This window comes from Rhopalosiphum padi, chromosome 4 (assembly GCF_020882245.1).
Source record: "Rhopalosiphum padi isolate XX-2018 chromosome 4, ASM2088224v1, whole genome shotgun sequence".
NCBI classification, from domain to species: domain Eukaryota; kingdom Metazoa; phylum Arthropoda; class Insecta; order Hemiptera; family Aphididae; genus Rhopalosiphum; species Rhopalosiphum padi.
Window position 1 is genome coordinate 41,382,678 of NC_083600.1, and position 24,086 is coordinate 41,406,763.

Consider the following 24,086-nt stretch of genomic DNA (forward strand, 5'->3'; position numbering starts at 1 on the left):
CTCCTTTCGACGTCCACGGATGTAATAGCAAATTTCATGTGACAAATATCATTTGTAGTTAATTCTTCTGATATTTTTGTAAGATTTATTTTTAGATAATATTTTGAATAGGCTAAATTTGATTGTATATTGAAAAAATGTACACAACCAATAAAATGACCCAATAATGCTAAAAATGCTTCTAAAAATGAAAAAACGACGAAATATGCAAAAAAATATAAAATAAAATTTGTAGCTTTGAAACCTTCGTTACATGAAACAAATTATGTACTTAGAAAGCATTGTGTAAGATCAACCAAAAAATATGCACTTTGTATTGAAATCCAAGCCCTAGTCATGACTTATGAAGATTAACAACCAAATTTTTTTTATAGCACTGTAATTTCTAAGTATGTATTAGATAGTAAGTTACAAAATTTTTCATTTAAAGAAAAAGACAATTATTAAGATCAAGTATGTTGCAAAACTGTTACTCTTGTCTCTTATCCTTATATATATAAAAAAACAGGTGTTTCTTATGTTTTCAATTTTGTGACAACACATTTTAACTTTTTTCCAATTTTTTTTTCACTGAGTTGTTCCAAATACCCTCCTGAGTGTTATCATGTCACCCGATTTTTCATTATTTTTTTATTTAAGAGAAAGGAGAGGGGATTTTTATTTAAAGATTACGGTTTTTTAGTGTGTTATTTAATTAGTTTAATGTTTTTTTTTTCACAACGGTGTACCAATGAGCCTACGAATAAATCACTCTTATTATTTTAAATTAAATTTTTTTTGTCATCTCAGTTATAAATATCATAAATTAAGTTAAATTATAAAAAATATTATCTATTACATGGCTAGGCTTTAAATATTTTAATTATAATAAAAAATCAATTTATATAAGAATTGATTATTTAACACACAAGCGAAGCCGGTTATTCAGTAAATAAATATTATTATAGATTTAATTTTAAGACAACTCTTACAAATATATATACTCAATAGAAGGGTGTGTAGGACATTTTTTATGTAGATTAATAATAAAATAATATAAGCCCCTCCTCAAAAAAAAAAAATTTTTGGTCCAAATTATGAATTAAGCTACAGGTATAAAATATCTAACTAATTATTGTAAGTATGTAAATAAAAATTGAGTAGACTATAATTTTTTATATAGGTAATCTATTTTAATTTTAATTATGTTTTTATCAATATTTTCAATTAATTAATGATTTATATCAGAACGCAAACTTATCGGTTTGACCCCAAGATATATTATGTACAGTAATTTTAATATGGATATTATTTTCTAACCTATAAACAAGGTACATATTTACGTTTTAATATTATTTCTCATAACAACCTTATTATAAGTTTGACTTACTATCAAATTAAATTAATTCAACTAGATTATTGTGTACATTTATATATATTATTTTTATTTGGTTAAGCTTTTTCTCTATAGTTTACAGTAAGTATACATTTTTAACTAATAATGCATTATAAACTACCATATATATGCATTTGGACCATCTGGTGGCTTACCGTAACTATTACTTGTTTACCTTTATTACAAAATCAAGAAATTATAGAGAACCATAATAATAAAATGCATCTTAATCAAGATATGGTAAATTATAGTATACCTCATAAAAAAATTCAAATTGTTACTATTTATATTTTACTTTATTTAAATATATAGATAAAATTTATGCAAAAATTTGGATATTTGGATCAAGATGGTCCTCAAGCTTTAACTGCCAAAGATGAATTAGTGACTGCTTTGAAATTAGTTCAAAAGTTTGGTGGATTAAATCAAACGGGAATATTTGATGATGATACATTAAAGGCTTGTATATAACTATATTTACTATTTTTCATTCTAGATTACATACAGTGATTTATGTAATTTTAAAATGTTACAAACTTTTTACTTCAGTTTTGAAATGGTGTAATATCATACCTACCCTATTTTTAATACATATTATCCCTAAATTGCTTATGGAAGTATTATAGATTTATAAATTATAGATACCTAGCAACTAGGTACATTGTATAAAAATGAAAATGAATTATGAAAAGTGCCTACATTAACTATTAATATTTCTGAAACTAATAACAGTAAAAACTCAATTAACTCGCAAGTAGGTAGATATTACCTAATACCTTCATATTATAACTTATAAGCAATAATAAAAATGTTAACAAAACGACATTAACTAGGTGCTCCCAAATATTTGTTTAGGGGTTAATATAACATATTACATTGTCATTGAGTAGCATAATCTTTGAAAATAACCCGTACTCATAATGGATTATTGGGAAAAAAAGCCCCGTATCAACTAAATACATTATTTGTTATTTTATTATGATTTACATAATTAAATATAACTATTACATTTATCTATGTAACACTTTTTTAACATATTTATAAGTATAGCTGCAATCTGCATTTAACATTGTCAATAATTGTAATTTGTCGTTTGTACCTACATAATTTAAAAAATGTTTAAGGTTAAAAATTTAAAATAATTAAAAAATATAAATTAATTGTCATTTGTATATAATTAAAATAATTTATTTAACATTTTTAGATTCTGAACACTAGTGATGAATGTATTGATTTTACAATGATGTGTGTTTTTTTTTTTTTTTTGTGTCTCATCACGTTTTGGAGTAGTAATAATGCTTCGATTTTCGAAAATTCATATAGTTGGCACTTTAGGGGGTCAAAAATCAAAATTTCCAGTAGTTTTCAAAGGCGTCACGAAAAACCCTGAAAAAATAACGGAAAAACGGAATTTTTACACATAACCACTTTTCGACAAAATCGATTTTTTAATTTTGCTGTAACTCAAAAACGAATCATTGTAAATACTTGAAATTTTCACCAAATGTTTATATTATGGTTATTTATTTAGGATTAAATTTTCAAAATATTTTGACCTTTTTTAAGCTACTTACAGACAATTGAAATTTTCGACTTTTCTAAGTTTTTTTTTAAAATGCCGACAAAAAAAAATTTGGCTATCCAAAAAATCTTTAAAATTTAATACAAGGTTTATTATAAGTTTTACTTATCGTAGTAAAATAAAATCAAAAATCGTTGGTCACAATTATTGTTTATAAGCATTTAAAGTTTAAATATTTACGAAATATATCAAAATCGCGAAAATTTGCAAGGAATTTTAAAGTTGAAAATTCATAAAATTGTTGTGATTTATACCTAAGGTTAAAAAAACCAATACAAGGTTAACCATAAGTTTTCCTTCAAGTAACAATAAAAAAAAATTCCAGCGTCAATATAGAAAAAATTTTATGAGCGTATGAAATTTAATTTTTTACGAAATCGCGTAAAATAACGATATATTATACAATTTAAATACCTATAGGTTATAATATAATACCTATATCCTACTAATTATTATTAACTGACAAATCATCTCCGTTCAGAATCGTTTTTCGTATACAATGATACCTGCCATTGCATTCAATTTTAATAGATCCATTATAATAGTTACCAGTGACCTCTACTATACAGCAGAGCGATACCCACTTGCCCCCTTTCTTTTTGCTTATTAAGTTATTATCAATGTGTAACAATAATAATTTATTAGCCATCTTAAACGTCATTTACTCAATTCGAAAAAAAAATACATATAACTTCAAATCTTAAAAATGTTTTGTTTTTTTCCCTATGGCCTTATAACAAATACCTATTATTGGTACAATAATAATTGTCGTTTATTATTATATATGGCACGTTTCCATGGCTTGGGTGGTTTTTATAATTAATCTGTACACTACTGTCACTATTATAAGAAAGGTGAAAGCTAATAAACATGCATCAATCATTCATTTCTTGACTACTAGATATTGTTATTATAATGAGCCTCATAGTGACACAGTACACAGTGGTGATTATTGTTTATGTGTGTGAATATGTGATGAATACTGGTATTATTCCTTGAAAATTAAGTATTTTATATTGATAGACAAATGACAATGATGGATTTAGAATATAAAACTCGATCGAGTGTCCCAAATTCCATAAGATATATTTTATAGGCTTTATAGGCTTGTTATAATGTAATAAAAGGTGTTGATATTCATTTTTTGGGCGTGTCCACGGTTCCACTTTCCTCCAAAAACGAGATACCGTTTTCCTCCAATAAATAAAATAATAAAATCGTAGTCATTCATTGTCAGAATTTTAAATTAAAAATAAAAGAACAAATTAAATATTTCAAGTATAATTATATAATATAAAATATACAGTATACGCGCTGAACTTGGCGTCAAAAGATGCATCAATCAATAAATAAAATAATAATAAACAAATAAATAATAATTAATAATAAGTGGTTGATGATAATGCAACCAGACAATATGTAAAATATAAAATATAGTAAAATCATTTTTTTATTTATTTGTTTTTATTAAAGACCTTTGGCGGCTTATATTGCTTAAGAGGACGCCATACCCGCATGTGTTGTCTCTGTCATACTAACGTACATCATAACAAATTTTCGTTCAGTAGAATACATTTTATGACGTTAGCTTTAATATTAGAGTAAATTTACCTATAATAAAATGTAAAGGTAAGAATATTATCTAGACAATGACCTATGATTTTATTGATATTATCATTTTAAAGTGAGTTATGAACATTTTAAAGTTGTAATATTTTACATAGCTATAATAACTCACTTTAAAATGATAATATCATTAAAAGCATATGTCATTGTCTAGATAATATTCTTACCTTTAAATTTTTTAATAGGTAAATTTACTCTAATATTAAAGCTAACGTCACAAAATGTATTCTACTGAACGAAAATTTGTTATGATGTACGTTAGTAAGACAGAGACAACACATGCGGGTATGGCGTCCTCTTAACCTAAAAATTATAATTAAACCATTCATATTTTATTAAACAAATTGGATTTTTTTAAGAACATTAAAAGATTTTGTGTTGACTTTGGCTCCAGACTGAGGATTTTATATATGATGTGTGAAGCTATAGATGTGTGGAGCGTAGTATGCCTTCACGGTAACTCTGGAAATTGCGGTATTCGGTGAGGATGTGCTTGACGCCTTGACGGTAATTTGAACACCACGGCCACGGGAGAGATATTTGGGAGGCTCTTCTTTAGTCATTAGGTGTTGATGAGTCATTAATGTATGTCCTATTCTAAAGCGATTTTAGGTTTCTTGTCTTCTGGAACTATCTAAGGGAAGAGGCCATCATGAGGACATGAGAGTATTGACATGGTTTGTAGTAAAATCATTATAGTATATAATAATATATTTTTTTTATAATTATAGGACATTTTAAGCAACAAATGAATACCTGTTTAAAGAAAATAAAAATTAGACATAATATAAATAATTATTTTACTTTTTGTAATTATACATACCTAGAAATTAAACGACCAGAATGGCAGAATTTAATCAACAGATACGCACAAAATATGATCCTATATAACCATATTCTATCTTTATAATTCGGAACGCAACACTAAAATATTGGAGGAAAATAGACATAATTTTAGCTAAAAATAATGTGGAGGAAAATGGATAATGGATGAAAACGGTATCTCGTTTTTGGAGGAAAAAGGCAATCTCAAGGGTTCCGCCAGATGTATGTGATTATTGAGAAAATTGTTTAATATTATATTTGGATTATTTATATTATTAAAAATTATTGTTTTATATTATTTAAAATAAGGGGGTTCCACGAAACATAAACTATTTCTTAAGGTTTCCGTGATCGTAAGTTTGGGAATCGCTGGTCTAAACACAAAATGTGAATGTGTCATCTTACATTCATTCTATATTATCACAGGACACAGAGTCCCACTTTCCATTATATAGGTATCTATACCTATATATACTATATAATTTTTTATTTTATTGGTTCAATTTTATTTGTTTCGAGATATTTCATTTTTTTACAAGACGAATTTTACAATTTACTATAGTGTACAATTTAAGTAGGTAATGATAATAGTTTTTTTTTTATTAGCTACACAATTGTTATAGTTCAATAATTAAAGTGGTAATAAATAGTTAGTTACAATAATATAAGTACTATAAGTAACTTAATACTTAATACTATTAAGTACATTAAAAAAGAAGAAGGTTATAAAAAGATGTCTTACGAGTCATGGTAGGCGTAATTTTAGTTTTGGATTGGTAGCTATATCATAATATAATAGATAAAAATAAAACTAAATTGCCTCATTTTAAAGTAGTGCTCCTTTCTGTTTTGTTGAATCTTTCGTGGAATTGGTAATATTCATGTTGAAAGGTAGTATATATATTATATAGTGTATTCGATTTGCCTAATAAATAACCACGGAAGAAATAACCCTATAATAAAAATGATTGTGTTTCTACCTAATTATATCAATTATTTCAATATTTTAAAAATATAAAACAAATATCTAGTCAATATTTCCAATCACGGTAAATTAGTTTGAAATGTTAATAATATATAAATAAATAAAAATTTACATTGAATCCAAATTTAATATTATTTGTGGAATGTTGGGACATAAAAATTGTACGTATATGTATGTTATAAATTGTATTATACGCAATAACATAATACTAATATTTAGATTAATTTGCAAAATCGTTTAAAATCACATATGGGGTTATTTTTTTGCGGTATACCACTGTATTCCTATGTCATTATTTAATTATTGTTTATTTTCCATGAACCAAGAGGCTTTGAGTGTTATTCTTAGGAATTTATTTTGAAGAGTATAATTTTTGTTAGGGATCAACTATTTTTTGATTACTTAATAAAATTAATAATACAGTCTTTCGGTCTGCTACATATTAGCGTCGAAGCAGTCTCGTTTCATCGTTTGTTGTATCTAATCCTATCAACTCATCGTCAAAGTAAAACATATTATTAGCATTTTGTTTCGATATACGTTTAATTTATTGTACTCAGTGTAACTTGGTGTTGTCTAATATTTTTTTTATCTAAAACCGGTCATATTCCCCCATTTGGTATTAATCTGTCTCTTCTTAGTTCTTACCTAATAGGTATAGTAGTAGTATCCATTACATTTTTTTGATATGTACAGGTTATAAATTATAAACCCCTTTGATTTTATTTTTTATGCTTAAAATATCGATTAGTTATCGATTACTGATGAATAAGAAGGTATAATAAATTGAGTTATTAAAATGTTTTAGTTGGTGAAGTCAAAACGTTGTGGTGTACCTGATATATCCTTAAAACAAAAGATTACCAAAAATAAAAGATTTGTTATACCTTCAAATGGTTGGAATAAACGAACTCTTACTTATTTGTAAGTATTCTAATATAAGAAATAAATATTTGTTGTGGGAGGGGTCTAGGGAGTTATGGGAACCACGATGGACTTTCTTGAAGTTATATTATTGTCATTTTGAGTTATTTCGCAATTTTTTGTATAATAAATTTGGTTCATAGAATAAAATTGTACAGAACCCCTCCCCTCATTTATAAGAAAAAAAATCTCCAAAATAAAATATTATGTTTGCTATACCTAATCTATAGATTATACAAAATTATCGTTAGGTCCTTAGGTAACGTTGGAAAATACAATAAAAATACTACTTATCAAACTTAGAAAAATTAAGACGATGACGGAAAAAAGATTAAATTTACTTTGAACCAGATTTATTAGTGGTAAAATAAATATTTTTTGGGGTTTCTCATTGGGGACAGGAATTTTTATTCCCCAATTCAATAATACATAATATTAGGTACACAATAATATACCGTGTGACATAAAAAAATTATTTATATTTTTCTTATTAAACCCAGTTGTTATTAAAGTCTTTCTCCGTTTTCGGATCTAAAGTTTCGTAAATAAACCTCTGAAGTAAAATATATATACTGCAGAGGAGCGTCGATTATTATGGCACGTCAACTATCTGCATTGCGGACTTAAAATATACTTATTTATTTTATATTTTTAAATTTTTAATTAAAATTAATTATATCACCGTACTTTTTAACAATAATACATACATTTTTATTTCATTATATTTATATAATATTATACGTACTTCCATCAGAGGCGTATTTAGAAATGTCTTATGTGGGGGGGGGCATTAAAAAATGTATTATATCTCATATAATAAAAATAAGTATAAAATACGGTGAATGGGGAAGGGTACGGGTCCCGTGGGCCTCTCCCTTAAATATGCCCCTGACTTCCATGTTATACATACAGCACATATTTTGTCTTATTTTTATTTATTTATATAAAAATATTAAATTCATTATATTATATTTTTATTCGTTGTTTGAATACGCTGCACACGAATTGCGTCCCAACGTAAAAACATTATTTTCTTTCTATTTTACATAGACATAGGAGTATAGGACTGTCAATAGCTAATTATAACTATCGGTAAGTTAAAAATATTGATTTTTGTCGTTGTTATGCAAATAGAAGTAAGTAAAATGAAAGTGTATATAGGATTAAATTATAGGAGTGTAATATAATAATTAAAATAAAAAACTGATAAAAACTTAAATGAAAATTTATTATCCTTTTTTCATTTTTATATTCTTGAATCAAACTTTAAACGGCTTAAACCAACCGTTTAAATTTTCCTCCGCCAACTTTGACCTAAATGAAACCTGCATCCTGTATTAGAACCATAGGCTAACCTAACCATTGGGGGTGCTTAGAAAAAAATCGAAAGTCCCAAAATTAATGAAAATGTTTCAAAGTATTAAATAGGTATATATTTTGCAACAATATTGCCAAGTATTGCCAAGCCCCCCCCCCCTAAAGTTCGATCAAATCTCCATATTATTAGAACGGATGACTACAAGATTAATAATGATGAATTAATTTTTTACAATAATTGGCAAGTATTTTTTTAAAGTAAAAATTGGTATTATTATTTAGAGATTCAGATTTGAGATGGGTAAATGCTTTAGTATAAGTATCTATATTTTTACTAGGAAGTAAAAAAAAAATATATCAGTGGTATATAAATATAATTATTATTTTTCAAGCCAAATAGATTGTAAAAAATTGTGTCAACAATTTTAGGCAACTTTTAAAAGTTCCATCCACGAATATATTTTGAATCAACTTCACTAAAATATTTTAAAGCCGGACGCAATTCTTGTAGTTGTTTAATTATCTGTACAAAACGATTATTCACAATCCCTATTTCCCAATTGATGCGGATAATCGATGTGTACGCTCTATACTATAGAGTCTACAGTCTATACTCTATTGTATCATTTTATAATTTATACGCGTTTATCTATTTAAATAAAAATAATTATGAATATTGGACAGCCAGGAAGAATTATTAACGTATCATTTGTTTATAATATGACCCAATCTATTTTATATAAATTTATTATTCCAAAGTTCATACGACCATACCTAGTATATATACTTCGACCTACGCACCATGTACCAAATTTATAAAATACCCAATCTTGTGTAGTTAGCTTTAATTTTTGAGTTAATTGACCTATTATAAAACTTAAAGATTTAAACACAGAGAGAACTCAAAGAGACGAACCATTTTCAAAAAAAAAATAACATGAACACTTAGATATATCACATATAATTACATTATATTAAAACTTATTGTACCATATTAATTATCTTATATGTATTTTTTTTTTGTTTATTTTTTATAATAATTCGTAAAAATAATAAAATGTAATATGTTATTTCAGAAACGCCAATAACCCTAGTAGTTGAGGCGTATTTAAAAAAAAAACTTTTAAAGTTTAGAACATATATGTGTTTATACGTTAGCTTATTATAACTATAATTTTCTGCGATATATGATCATTTTTCAATTGAAATATTTTATATTTTATTTATATGTTTGTATGTTAACTATACAAAATTCATGTTTTGTAAAAAAACCAACCCACAAATATAGATAATGTTATACATTATAAGTTTGATATTAATTATAATTAATAATAGGTCAATTCATTCTAACATTCTAAACGGAAGATTTTTTCGACTGAACGCAATATGCGTTGCGTTTGCTATGTTGTTCATTTGTGTAGTTGTGTGTGTAAGTCAGAAAAATAAAACAATTTTATTTTGATTTTATCCTCGTTTATAAAAAAACATTTGAAATATACGGTGTCTCTACGGAATCACGCGCGGTTATGTACTATTTACTAACAACCGTGATCAAAATTGTGGGCGATGGGCCGCATAGTGGTCATGTATCCACGAGATCGTACATACAATACAACATACACATAATTGGATTATTATAAAAGTATTTGTACCACTATTTTAAATTTTATCAAAATTCATAACTATTAATTTTTTTGATAAAATAAATAAATATTTATGGACTTTATTAGATTTAATACTTCTATAATATCAATATAGCAAATTTTATCATTATTGAGTAGGTATTACATTTTATTAATCTATAAATGTTTTATATTTAAACTAGCATATCTAATTTTACTCCAAAATTATCACGTAGTGGTATAACAAATGCAATTCAGAGAGCATTTACAAAGTGGAGTCGGTATAGTCGAATTATTTTTACAGAAGTATATAATGCTAATGCAGATATTTTAATTTCATTTGGTGTTTCCAATCACGGAGATCAGTAAGTATGAAGTAGTCAAGTATATTATAGGGACCTATAAGGGCGCCCACAGAAATTTTTACCAGGAAGTGGGAGTTAGGCGTCCCTATATTATATATACATATAACATATTTATATAATATATAGCCATGACATATTATATAGTAAAATATAGTATTTTATACTTTTTTTTAATTTTATAATTTTTTTTATTTAGTGTATAACTTATTACAAACTTCGTAAAAAAACGTATGATATATCATAATATGATTAATTGTATATTTTCATCAAAATATTATGACATCAAGAGCACTAAAAAAAATCTTATAACTCATTTACTCATTATTTATATTATATTATTATATTGTTAATTAACTAATTTTATAAAATATTAAGATAATTATAGTCATTATATAAAAATTGCATGCTCCATACCAAATAATTTTATTGTTTCATCTGTTACTTGATTTTTGAATTTGCACATACGTTTTGTAGTCCAATTAAATTAGCAAAAAGTTCGGTACTAATTCCCCGAAAGTTGAATTTTGGTATATATAAGTAGTTTATACCTCACTTATAAACATACCTACTAAAAGTCCTTGACACCTACCCCTTGTGCGTAGTCTATTCAAAGGATGACAGCCGCTTTCACTGTTTTCGATTATAACTCGTCAGCTTTTCAAGTTACAATAAAAATTTATGACCAAAATTAAAGACCATATTAATATAATATAAATTTACCATAGAATAAACTTACTTTTTATATAAGTATTTATGTTGCGGTAAGTATTATATTTAAAAAAAAAAAAACCGCTGCTTCTAACAAAAAGCAAGTACAATTAGCTCGACTTCCTTCAACCATACCTATTACCTATAGATGTAGCAAAAGAACATTTCTACAGAATATATTTACAAATACAGTTGTGGCATGGTAATAAATCAAATCCATAGAATTGAGAATGGAAAAGATACAATAGAAAATTAAGTCCAGTTTTCACAAAAGAATCACCAGCACCGTGTACCTACTCTTTTAAAAGTAATTAGTTCATAAGTTGTGCTTGCACCAAAACTGTTAACAAAATTTGTAGCTGTCGAAAAGCGGGATTGCTATGTTTTTGGTGATATGCAAACATTGTCAAGAGGGATCCTGTTTGAATCAGCAAATAGCAATAACCTATAATTGATGACGAAGACGAGCATAAATATTTATTTGTGTATAAGAGAGGAGAAATAAACCATAAACCATCATTACGGAAAATGAGATCCACGCATAATTTAATGAATTAGCTAGGTAGGTACAGTATTATTTTAATATTTAAATAAATAATATAATATAAATATGAAAATATTAAGTAAATGAATTATTTTTATTTCAGGACCTACAATACAACACAAGAATCATTTTTAAAATTGAATTTAATAATATATAGTACTCTGAATATTTTTTAAAAAATGTACAATTTTTATTTTTTTCTTATTTATTTTATAAATTGTAACTAATATTTATTTCATAATTATTATTTTTTTATATTCCAATTTTATAAATAATATATATGACAAATAAAATAATGTATTGTTATAGTAAATTTGATGGTCTTTAATTTTTGTCATAGATATTTTAATTTTAACTCGAACAGCTGACGGGTTATAAGTGAAACAGTGAAAGGGACGCATGAATACGTATAATTATATAATTATATATAGTCTTCAAAAAATGATAATTAATAAAATGATAGGTATCCATTTGATGGTCCTGGTAATGTCCTTGCGCATGCTTTTTATCCAACAGAACTAGGATTTTTGGGCGGAGATATACATTTTGACGATAGTGAAGACTGGACATTAGATAACTCTTACAATGGTATAATATGTATTATTTTTACATTATAATTTATAACTTGTATTACCGTCATACAGATGTGTTTATTGTACTTTAGGTGTTGATTTCTATTCTGTGGCTATTCATGAAATGGGCCATAGTTTAGGATTGGGACATTCATCAGAACCTAATTCTATTATGAATCCCTATTACACAGGTCCACAACCTCAAGATATTGGATATGATGATATATTAGGAATGCATTCATTATATAGTAAGAATATTTAACAATAATAATATATCTTAAAAATTAAAAAAAAATAATATTTTTGATTATAATTATTAAGTAATAAGTAGAAACAAAAATAGATAAAATATCTTATGCCATGCTTCTATGCTGTTAATTTATTATACATTGCCAAGGGTTTACAGGCATCTTCCGTGATTTGAACGCTCTATAAATTATTAAATTTATTGTTTCAAGAGAACTTAATTTTTTTGAAACTATAATAAAAACTGTAATAATATACTTGATCTGCTTTAGTTTTATAGACTCAAGTTTTTATATTGAATAGACATACTAATATAATAATCATTCAATTTTTGTGGTAGTGAATAAAGTGATATCGTCATTGCCATTAAGTCTAATAATTTACAAACCTTACACCTTCCTCTTGTATTAAAAAATCTTAACAAGACTATGAATTGTATATGATTTGTTTATAAAAAGTTGTATTGAAATACTGACCTTGTTGAAAGGAAGTTAATTAAGTATCCAAAAAACACTATATACTTAATAAAACAATTTATAATTTTTAAATAAAATGTTGAGACCGTTACCTGTATACATTGTTCTGATACTCTATGTATGAAAATTGTATAATTATATATAATTACTACCACACCCAAGAAAGGAATCTATCAAGTCTGATTTTATGCTTCCCTTACAATACCTATATGGCTATATGTATATAAATCTACAATATGTGCTATTATTGTTTATATTATACAGGGTGTTAGGTATAACTAATTAAAATTTAATATTCCAACACACTTAGAAATTAAATATTATGAGATCATAATAGAATACTCCATATACTTACTATAGGTTAATTTTTCAGCTGATGACCTTGGCTTTACTAGTTAAAATGTGGTTTTAAATGTTTGAACGTGTGATATCACCTAACATTTCTATCATAATTGGATATTCATTCTGCTATTTTAACCTTAATACTGTTATTTTGATATTTTAGTATAAATATTATTATTAAAAACTTTTTATCGCACTAAATTATCTAAATCCATTGCCTGATACCCACCCACCCATTTTAGTATTGAGGCAACTATCTCAAAAAAACTTACTTTGATACGCCACTGGTCATACGAATATTCATACACGATATATAATATTTTCATACTAAGAAGTACTATGATCTTGGATTATAATGTGGGTTATGGGAGGTAAACGTCCGAAAAGAGTTACGAGTTACATATGTACATTATGAGAAAATTTTTAATTTTAAATTATTCCAGTTCGTGCTTACGATCAACAATTTTTCTAAATAGTAACGTTAATTTTGTTTTAAAGATTCAAAAGTTTTAAAACAATTTCTGTACATAACTAATTTTTCTTTTTACATAAGACAGCTTTTTTGTTTTTAAATTTAAATGAAATTTGTCTATGTTCCTTTTAAACTGAAGATATTGTCTCGATATTGTATAATTACAAGGTCATACAGAAGACATAAATAAACACTAATGTACCTTAAATTATTTATCTTATGCAGTTATGTATTATATTTTATCTTATAAGTATGAATGAGTAAAATTATTAAAATAAACTACAATAACAAAATTCAGTGTTAAAAAACATTTGTAAATATAAATTTAAACTTACCAACTAACTGCCTAACTTAATGAATTTTATAATTAAAAAAATCTTTTTGTACGAAAATTAATTACTTTATTATAGAATTGTTAATCTTATTGCTACCTCCATTGAAATGAAAAATATATTGTTCAGCTGTATTTATTGACGTGGCTGAAGTATTCAACTCGGTTTGACACATCGGTTTGTTATAGAAATTAAAAAAATATGAATCCCGCTTCTTATTACCTTTTACATAAGTCATACATTGTACATCGAAAAAAGGTCTTTCAAAATCAATATTGAGACATACTTGCCAGCATATCGCAAGGAAGGAACATTACTTCTTTCTTATACATCAACTTTACAACTGGCATATCCGTCTCCGAAAATACTCTAATCGGAACTTATGTTGTTGGTACTGCACTACTGCCAAACTAGCTACTCCCAATCAATTAATCTGCAGTCACCTTATTAAAAGTCATCTCAACGTGCTAGTATCTCACTATTTCATTGATGCAAGCCCGGATAATAAAAATAAAAGAACTGAAATTTACTTACATTAGGTACATTTATCCTTAGACCAAAGGATTGCCCGGAAATTACTTTTAACTACTCCGTAATCCCCAATTAAAGGAAAACAAAATACCTTTATAGATTACTTGATAAGAGATTTACCTTGTGACTTCATTTTTGAAGCAAAGAAAACACTCGTCTACTCCTAATAAGACCACTCATTAAGTCCAACATAAATATCTCAAATCTGAAATCGTTTACTTTTATATAAAAATCTCCTTTAATCAATTTGGTCAATTTCTTAAATCTCAGGACAGTACATGCTATCCAATTAATTTGTTTCTGTATGGTCACTAAAGCGCCATGGTACATCACAAATATCTCTTTACACGAAGGTCGAAGACCTTACAATTTCCTCTATCAAAAATAATACAGCCATTTTCTATCGAAGACTTCACTCCTACATGAAATTTCTATAAAATCATCTTATATACCAACTGTACTGTCTGTACTATTAAAATCGCTTCTAGGCAATCCAATCGAACGCCTCATTCAGAACTGGAAGATCTTTTCAACTTCTTATAACTTTTATTAAATTCATGTACAATTAGCATTACTGCGAGCTTCCTCTTCACCGCCCTGCCATTCAGAGGCGTGCTTACGATCTTAGATCGCTATGTGAAAAAATATATTATTGACGCCCTTTTTTCCCCTATAAAAAACTTTAACCCTAAAAAATTAACTTCTAGAGCGGCGCCCCTTTAATAGACTTATAGATTTGCGTCTACTGGGCGATTTCCCTCCCCCTTCATCCCCTCTTAAATACACCTGTGCTGCCATTCTCTTCTCAACTTTACTCAATGTACAAATAGAATAGATAAATAAATATAAATATATCAATAATCGCCATAATATATGTATTGTTATTTGTTAGTTTCATCAAGGATTTAAAGTTTAAAACATTAATATTTTCTCAAATGAGTATTTTTGTGTATTATTCCCTGTTTATTATATTATTATATGCCGATAACATTTAGTTTTTTTGTCACACTATAATTTTTTTAATGGGTTCTTCATTTGGACTAATGTATATTAATGTATTATTAATTTATATATGTTTAGTAATAAATAAAAGTGTAAAAATAAATAATAATTGAATTTTAGTTTCTAGAACTTTGCCTGAAGATCATGTGCATTTTGTACAAAGTACTATTCAACCACAGCCTAGTATACCTAACAAACCACATGTACATTGGTCTTTATTTAGTCATGAATCATGTACAGATGATAACATTGTAACACCAGAGTCAGTGACTACTTATAAGCCTGAAATCTCAACTCAAAAAAATGATAAAATAAATGAATGCCAAGGCAATTTTGACGCTATTTCATGTTTCCGTGGAGAAATTTTTGTGTTCAAAAACACCGTAAGTTTAAAAATTGATAATACAAAATAATATTTTACATGTATTGATTTAGACTATTAAGTAGAATTTAGCATAAACCATAATTATATATTATTATTTGATATATGAACATAATTTTAAAATCGAAACTTTTTTTTTACTATTATATGTTAATAAAAAAGTTTAAAAATTAACTCGCATTCAAAACCATTACATTCATCAATTCACTCTGACTTCTGAGTTTAAAGGTACTTTACAATATATTCGGTAAAAACAATAAATATATAGCGAAAGAACTGTTTTATTCTGGAAATTTTATAATTTTTTATATTGCAATTAAAAAAATTGACGTATATTTTATAAATATTTTGTCTTAATTATTTATAGATATTGGAAATAGTTACCTTTTTTTTTGATTTATGTTGTTTGAAATTTAATTATAAAAACTTGAAAATATAATTAGAGGTTCACCATAATTTATTTTTGAATCAATTAAATCATACCAATATGTTTTTATTTGTATATTATGTCAAAGTTAAACAGAATAAAAAAACTTGTTGAACATTGAAAATTTGTAGGTAATATTGGCAGTCAATCTGTAGTAATTAATAATAATATGTAAATGTTGTGAATTAATAAGTAAATTTAATAAATTGACTTAGAAAAATAATTTAGGTGATACGGATAAATTATTTTATATCAATCACTGAATATAACACATATTTTTTAAAAATCTAAAACCAACAAGCTTATTTTTATTAAATGTAAGAAAAAGTGATTAATATCTAATTAAAATGTTTTTACTTTAATTTTATTCATAATAAGCTATTATGGAGATTAAACAACCCAGGGTCCATACTACCACGTTATCCGGTTCAATTATTGAGGTTCTTTCAAGTATTGGCAGATTCCAACCAAACTATTGTCAAAATTGATGCAGCATACGAAAGGCCAGATTCCAATATTGTATTATTTCATGGTAGGTAAAAATATTATTTTAACCAAAAGATTTATTTTATTTAGTAATGTAGTGGTTATTATTATTCTACAAGCCTAAATAATATGTAGGTAGTAAAATATTATTATAATCAAATCATAAAACCGGTATTCAATCAACAATATTAACATTACCGTAGTTGAAAACCAATCATTTATAATTGGTTGTATTGAAACTATATTAACTACATAGTAAATATACATAGTGCTACATATTTAAATCAGTTAACATAGTTTAATCATAATATAACGTTATAAACTTATAACTTTTAATTTAGTATACTTGGAATAATATTAGAATAGTTCTGGAAAAACAAAGAATTTTATCTTATTATTTTTTTTTTCAAAGATTAAAATTTAAAATTAAGATCTATATTTGTACTTATATATAAGTCTATTTTTTATGTAAAATTGTTTAAGCAAAATTGTATAACCACATGTTAATTATTATAATATTTTATTACCTTACCTATATAATTTTTTAGGTAAAAGTTTTTATGTTTTCAATGGAAATCATTTAATAGAAAATAGTCCAAGATCTATCATGGATTATGGATTTCCAAATTTTGTTAATAAAGTTGATGCAGTTATGATATATGGAATACCACAAATAACTTATCTTTTTAGGTATGTAACCAAGTAAAAATTATATATTTAATATAAACCCATTGCAGTAAAATTTGATGTTTTGAATGATATTACTGAACATAAAATAAAACGTATAAGGCAAATAGTTTGAAAATCAGTTTTAGTTTTACAAAAAAATGAATGACTAAAGTAATTACCTGGAGTTACACAAAGATCACTTAAGGGTTCTACGAAACTCAAGTGGTTTTTTTTCAAAATATTCAAAAAAATTATTTTGAAAAATCTATTATTTATTTATAAAATATTAATATATTTTAATTTTACATTTACATTTAGTTAATTACAGTATGGAATGTACGTTAAATAATAGTATATATATAGTAAATATTATTTTGTACTAATACAATATAAGAAAGGTCAATATTATAATAATAATAGTTATTATAATTATAATAAAAGTAAAATATTATATTACCTTTGAATGTTATGATACCTCCTAAATAAATAATTTTATTACATTTTGCTGTGTTTAGTATATTAGATATATTATCATTGTTTCCGTTTATTGTCATGTTTAGTAGTATCCTCCTTTTTGAAGATAATTTTGATAGGAGTTCCACATTAAAAAAATATTGTTGTTTGGTGTTCCATGATTTCAAAAGGTTTAAGAAATACATCTGATGTAGTGATGTATAAGTTATAAATAATTATCTGAATATTTTTACATTGTAAAAAAGATAAGCTAAACATTTAATAAAAAACATAGCAACAGAATTCTCAAATAATGTTTTGTAATGTTATATAAATTGATTTTTGATATTATACAAAAATATAAAACTTACAAATTGGATATAAATGATATAAAATAGCCTTTGTTAGTTTTTTTTATAGCTTTTGTTTAAAATATCTTAACTAAATTATTAAAAAACACTTTTTAAAGTTTAAAAACCAATATTAACATATATCTATGGCAAGACAGATTGAATAATAATTATATGGACAATTGGAAAACATCTTTTACTTTTGAAAATGTAATCTTTAAATATAATATTAAAATTATTTGTTTAGTGGAGAATACTTTTGGGTGTATGATGATCAACATAAATTATTATTACAAAGGCATAGATCAATTAAAGAACATTTCAAAGGTGTAAAAACTCCAATAGATGATGTTCTCACATGGAAATCTGGTAAATATCCTAATATACCTATTATTTATTTTATTGTTCACTAGATTTTTGAATAGATTTAAAATTATTTATATTAAAATTGTTTTTATAATATTTGTATAGCCATAATTAGTAGTGTGTCTTTTCAATATATGGCATTAACAATTTTGATATCATAAAGACATGATATATTATATGTATACTGTATAACAATTTAAAAGGTGGTTTCTTACCATATAAACTATCAAATAAATGACAATCAAAACCACGGATATAGATACTATGGTTGCACAACGAGCACGGATATGACGGCTCAGAATGTTCCTATTAAGAATGAATAGAAAGTCGCGTCATACTAGCGCTCTCTATAGCCTCTATTATTGTTATTAGTTATGGTAACATCACAAACTAAATGTAGTCTGTGGTAACATGGTACAAGATTTCTATAATAATGACTGTAGAAGGCACTAGTAGTACGCGACTTTTTGGCAGATTTGATAAGAACATTCTGCGCCGCGATCCAATATAGGCTGTCGTGCAACCATAGTATCTATATCCGTGATCAAAACCCAAAAGTAATCAATGATAAGAAAACTTGTCTTGTAAATTTTGAAGTAAATAATATGTAATTAACAAAAATGTTGAATATAAAATCATTGGTTTACATGTACATGTGTGCTGCCGCTCTGCCAGAGTAAACAGATAATAGATAAAAAATCTTCTTTCTGTTTTAACAAATCTACTAATTTGCTAAAAAAAGTTCTTTATAATTATTTTCTAAAAAATTTCATTTATAACCTTTTCTAAAAAGTATGCTGACATGCTGTACAATTTAGAAAAGTTGACAATTTTTTTTTATAATTAAATATTTGATTTTGTAAACATTTTTAGGTTTCTGAATGAAACTGAAGTAATTAGTGACAACAATTTCTAATAGGCTTCTATATATTTTTATATACATTCCAATACTAACATGGGCGTTTCCAGATATTTTTCTAGGGGGAGAGGGGCATAATTAATTTTATACTTACATTTTATTAGTACATTATTACAATTAGGTACTTTGGAAAACAAATTTAAAATTTGAGGGGGGCAAGTGACCTGTCTTGGCCCCCTGGGTACGCTCATGAATACTAACATAATTATTTATAAATAAAAGTACTGTTTAAGCATATTATCATAATTATCATACAAAATAACTATTTTTAAATTTTTATCATTTATGTATTCTAATTATTTATCTAACAATTTTTTTAAAACTTACAATTTTTAATGATTAAAAATAACTTAATGTGAATGATTTTTTTAGGAGATACTTATTTCTTTACTGGAAATCAGTACTGGAAGTTTAATCATAAGCACAATACGACAGAAAATGGATACCCAAAAAATGCTGCAGAATTCTTACTTGGATGTAATTCATAATTTATAATAATTTTTATTGACATTTTAAGTTTATAACTTATTAATTAGTAAATATAAATTAACATAAATGAGAGCCCTTCATAACATAATCAAACCATCCCAACCTTTTCTCCCATATCTATTCCTAATGAATTAGTTTCTTGTTCTATCCTCGCTTGTCACTCCACAGATTGATCTTAGTTCTCATTTTTGCTAAACTAAATTACTTTTCTTTTTTATTAATTATAATTGGATAGTTACATACTATTTTTATCAATTAAATTGCCTTATAAACATGAAAAAAATTCCATCTTCTATTGCCTTCTATTATTTAACAAAAAGATAATAATACAAATCATAAAGTTAAACCTATACAATATTGAATATATACATCCTTCACTTCAAAACAATTTATTCTTATTTACCTTCAGTATTTACAATAAGAATTAATGTATTAATGTATTATACTTAAGGATATTAAAATTGAATAAACACTGTTTATTGATGTTTAAATAATCAAATATAATTGCATTTTAATAGTAGCATGTATTTATCACACAAGAAAATTGAGAATTTTATTAAGTTATGTATTACAAAAGATTTATAACTGTTTAAGTAAAAATCTAGACATTTTAAATGACAACAATTATTTATGTATACAACTTATATAAAACATAATTCCTAACTGTGATAAATGATAAACTATATAAACTAATTAAGTGAATATTTTAAATATATATTTTCATTAAGTTATAATGATAGGTATATAGGTAGGTATATGCACACTAAAATAATAAAATATAAACATTTTTAACAAACAATTGATAATATAAACAATTAAATGACTAGAGAATTATATTAAAATAGTTATAACTATTCATTATAATTATACTATGTATACCTTTAATAAACAATAAATAATTTTTTCGGGTAGCTATAAATACAATTAAGTAGTTCAATAACATTAAGGCAAAAGAATTTAAGGGCTAGATAAAAATGTAAACAACAATCATCTCAAGATAAAATACAATATGTACTATTGTTAAATACTTTTAATCGTCGTCGTCGTCATCATCTGATGGAACAAACAATTCGTTTTCTTCTAGAAAATTAGCCATATATTTACTAATGGTGGCTCCAATTAATAACCCCGGCACAACTGTAAAAATTATACCCACTAGCCCAAATGGAATTTTTTGTGGTTCAGGCAATAATGCTCCAGTAGACGATGTGGTGGCTGTACGTACATAATATGGTCGCATGATTCTTGCCATTTTCACGAAACTTGATATCTTTGTTTTCATTGTATAGGAATATAACAATAAATAGAATTAATGAGGAATAATATTTTAATTTAATTAACTAATAGAATTTAGAAATTTAGAATAGATTTAATTAGTTTATAGAATTAGAATAATAATAAATAATATATAAATTTTAATATCATATAAACTTTATCAAAGTGATAATTCCGGAATTTAACAATTCTTCCTCCATATTTTAACAGTGCTACCAGAAATTGTAATAATATTACTAATAAATATTGGTATAACTTCATATGATCTGGGAACGAATGAAGTTTAGCTCCAAAGCGATTTTATGGAAATTTTTTTTCAAAATATATGTTTTTGTATGCTTAATTTGATGGCACTTTCAAAAAAAGCCGATCGAACTTATTTTGGAAGTTATGGTCAAAAGACTTCAAAATGCTCAATTTTTCAAAAATCGTGTTTTTGAATTTAAAATACCTACAAAAAATTTAAGTTTTTAGATTGTTTTTAGAAATGTTTGTATTTATATGCAATATGCTCAACATTTTGGTGGAATCAAAATTTGTATTTACTTTTTTTGTTATTGTTAATAAACCACATAAAACTGAATTATAAAGTTATTTCAAATATTTGCATATTTGAAAAACTCAAAATTGATTTTTTTGACCTTTTTGTTTTTCAGTCAATGAGTATAATAACATAAATGAGTTTTTGGTGAAATTAAACATTGAAACATTATTATTTATTTACTAATTATTATTCAGAGTTCACAGCTATCATAAAGCCTCTCAAGTCTCTTCGAATGAATTTATTAAGTAAAGGTCAATTGTAATTATCTTAACCGTTAAACATTTTATCCACAATATTGTTATTGTTTCATTTTCATTTCAATAAGCAACTATGCAAGTTAACAACATTAATTTTATAATTTTATATTCTTATCTTAATTATCTTTATTTTATATAATAATATGAACCTATACCTACCACTTTATAAATATCTCTATATTGACATATTGTGTTTATATAATTAATTGTTACAAGCTGTATATTTTTCTTGTTGTTTTAATGTGTTATTTAATTGTTGAACTATAATAGCTAATAAAAAAATGTTTAAGTTTTAATAAATTTTCAAATTAATTAGTTGTTAAAAATATATAAGAAAACAATATTTTATCTTAGTAAATTACTTTTGTTTTGTATAGTAATTCAAATATGTTGTTCATAAATAACTAATAAATATAAAAAAAAAAACTATTTTTATATTTTTTTTTAAAAATGTAGGCTGGTCGTGAGATTTCTACAAATAGACTAAAATGTATAAGGAACATGGGCGGATAGGCCTACTGGGAAACTGGACCTTTCCCGGGGGCACCCCTTCGTATTTCGGTAATGGACCCCTTTTTAAAACTTCCCGGTAGACCAAAAATGGCCTTTCCGCCCATGTATCTAAAGGAACTAAGGAACGTCGCCCTGACTTATAAAACATTAATTCATTTCTGATGGTGAAAAAATTTGGTAGTCCTATTTTAAAACTGAATTGGTGTCCCTGGCATACCTTTTAAAACTATAATGAAATGACGCCCCTGAGTAAATCTGTTTTTACTTAAATAGTAATTGTTAATAAATATGTTATAATACATATCTGCTATAATAGCAAAGAACAAAAGTATTATGTGCAAGCTACATTATGGTGACCAATTATAAATTTTAGCACTTATTCTAACATTTGTCATAAAAGTAATATGTTATTGATATTACCGTAATATTGGCTAAAGTTGGCCACTAATGACTAATACCAACATTTCTTAACTCGAAATAGGTATAAATCTGAAGTTACAAACAGATTTTAGTTATTTTTTTTTAAATTCCTCATTAAATTTACGAAATCTTACACATAAGGCATTTTTATTTCTCTTCACTAATAATTTAATTTGTTTTCATTTCATAATATCATTAATATCCTTGAAAAAATATAGTCAACTATAATGATATGTGTCCGGTTAAATTTAATGAATGACATTTAATTGTAGTAAATACTCAAATAAAAGTATCTAAACAATATGGTAACTGGTAAGCTTTAATATCTGATGAAAGATAAAGTTCAAATAATGTCAAAACTAGGAACTTATTATAATCATTTTTAAATCTATGTCGAGTTGGCCGCTTTTCTATACAAACTTAGCCGCCTTATGTATAGTATCAACAATTTTTATACATTTATACAGTATACACTCATATTGGTGGTGATAATGTTGTAGCCAGGATTTTTTTCGGTGGCGGGGGGGGGGGGTAATTTTTGATGGCCAATTATGACAACAAATTAAGTTTTCACTGTATTTCTGACAATATAATTCATATAATTATACATATTATCAAATCAAGATCAATTAATAAGTGTGATAAGAGCGGCATTGATTCATCTCCACAAACGGTAATTAAATTAATAAA

General features: G+C 25.5%; 2 protein-coding genes and 1 long non-coding RNA gene across 5 annotated transcripts; 2 read left to right on the forward strand and 1 right to left on the reverse strand.

Annotated features, from left to right (window-relative positions):
* The first annotated feature begins 1,329 nt into the window (after window positions 1–1,329).
* LOC132929398 (matrix metalloproteinase-2-like) lies at window positions 1,330–20,459 on the forward strand. Of its 2 annotated transcripts, XM_060994730.1 has the most exons (11): window positions 1,331–1,615; window positions 1,688–1,834; window positions 7,202–7,317; window positions 10,460–10,621; window positions 12,337–12,461; window positions 12,538–12,693; window positions 15,967–16,229; window positions 17,034–17,187; window positions 17,690–17,831; window positions 18,861–18,982; window positions 20,271–20,459. In XM_060994730.1, exons 1-11 carry the CDS (start codon window positions 1,481–1,483, stop codon window positions 20,384–20,386), a joined length of 1,638 nt encoding a protein of 545 aa, XP_060850713.1. In that variant the 5' UTR covers window positions 1,331–1,480; the 3' UTR covers window positions 20,387–20,459. The 2 variants fall into 2 exon arrangements, with proteins under 2 accessions (XP_060850715.1, XP_060850713.1); XM_060994732.1 differs by lacking the exon at window positions 17,690–17,831 and having other exon boundaries at window positions 1,330–1,615.
* On the forward strand, window positions 10,628–12,186 carry LOC132929402 (uncharacterized). Of its 2 annotated transcripts, XR_009662097.1 has the most exons (3): window positions 10,628–11,636; window positions 11,689–11,891; window positions 11,977–12,186. It is a non-coding gene; the product is annotated as an uncharacterized LOC132929402 (long non-coding RNA). The 2 variants fall into 2 exon arrangements; XR_009662096.1 differs by having other exon boundaries at window positions 10,628–11,891.
* A 432-nt stretch (window positions 20,460–20,891) lies between the features above and the next one.
* Window positions 20,892–21,812, reverse strand: LOC132929401 (essential MCU regulator, mitochondrial). Its single transcript, XM_060994736.1, has one exon. It carries the CDS (start codon window positions 21,667–21,669, stop codon window positions 21,418–21,420), a length of 252 nt encoding a protein of 83 aa, XP_060850719.1. The 5' UTR covers window positions 21,670–21,812; the 3' UTR covers window positions 20,892–21,417.
* Between the last annotated feature and the right edge of the window lie 2,274 nt (window positions 21,813–24,086).

Coding starts and splice junctions, on each gene's coding strand:
- LOC132929398 (XM_060994730.1), top strand. CDS start 1,481: ATGCATTATAAACTACCATATATATGCATTTGGACCATCTGGTGGCTT. Junction 12,462..12,537: donor ATTAGATAACTCTTACAATG/GTATAATATGTA, acceptor ATTGTACTTTAG/GTGTTGATTTCTATTCTGTG. Junction 17,188..17,689: donor CAATATTGTATTATTTCATG/GTAGGTAAAAAT, acceptor ATAATTTTTTAG/GTAAAAGTTTTTATGTTTTC.
- LOC132929401 (XM_060994736.1), bottom strand. CDS start 21,669: ATGAAAACAAAGATATCAAGTTTCGTGAAAATGGCAAGAATCATGCGA.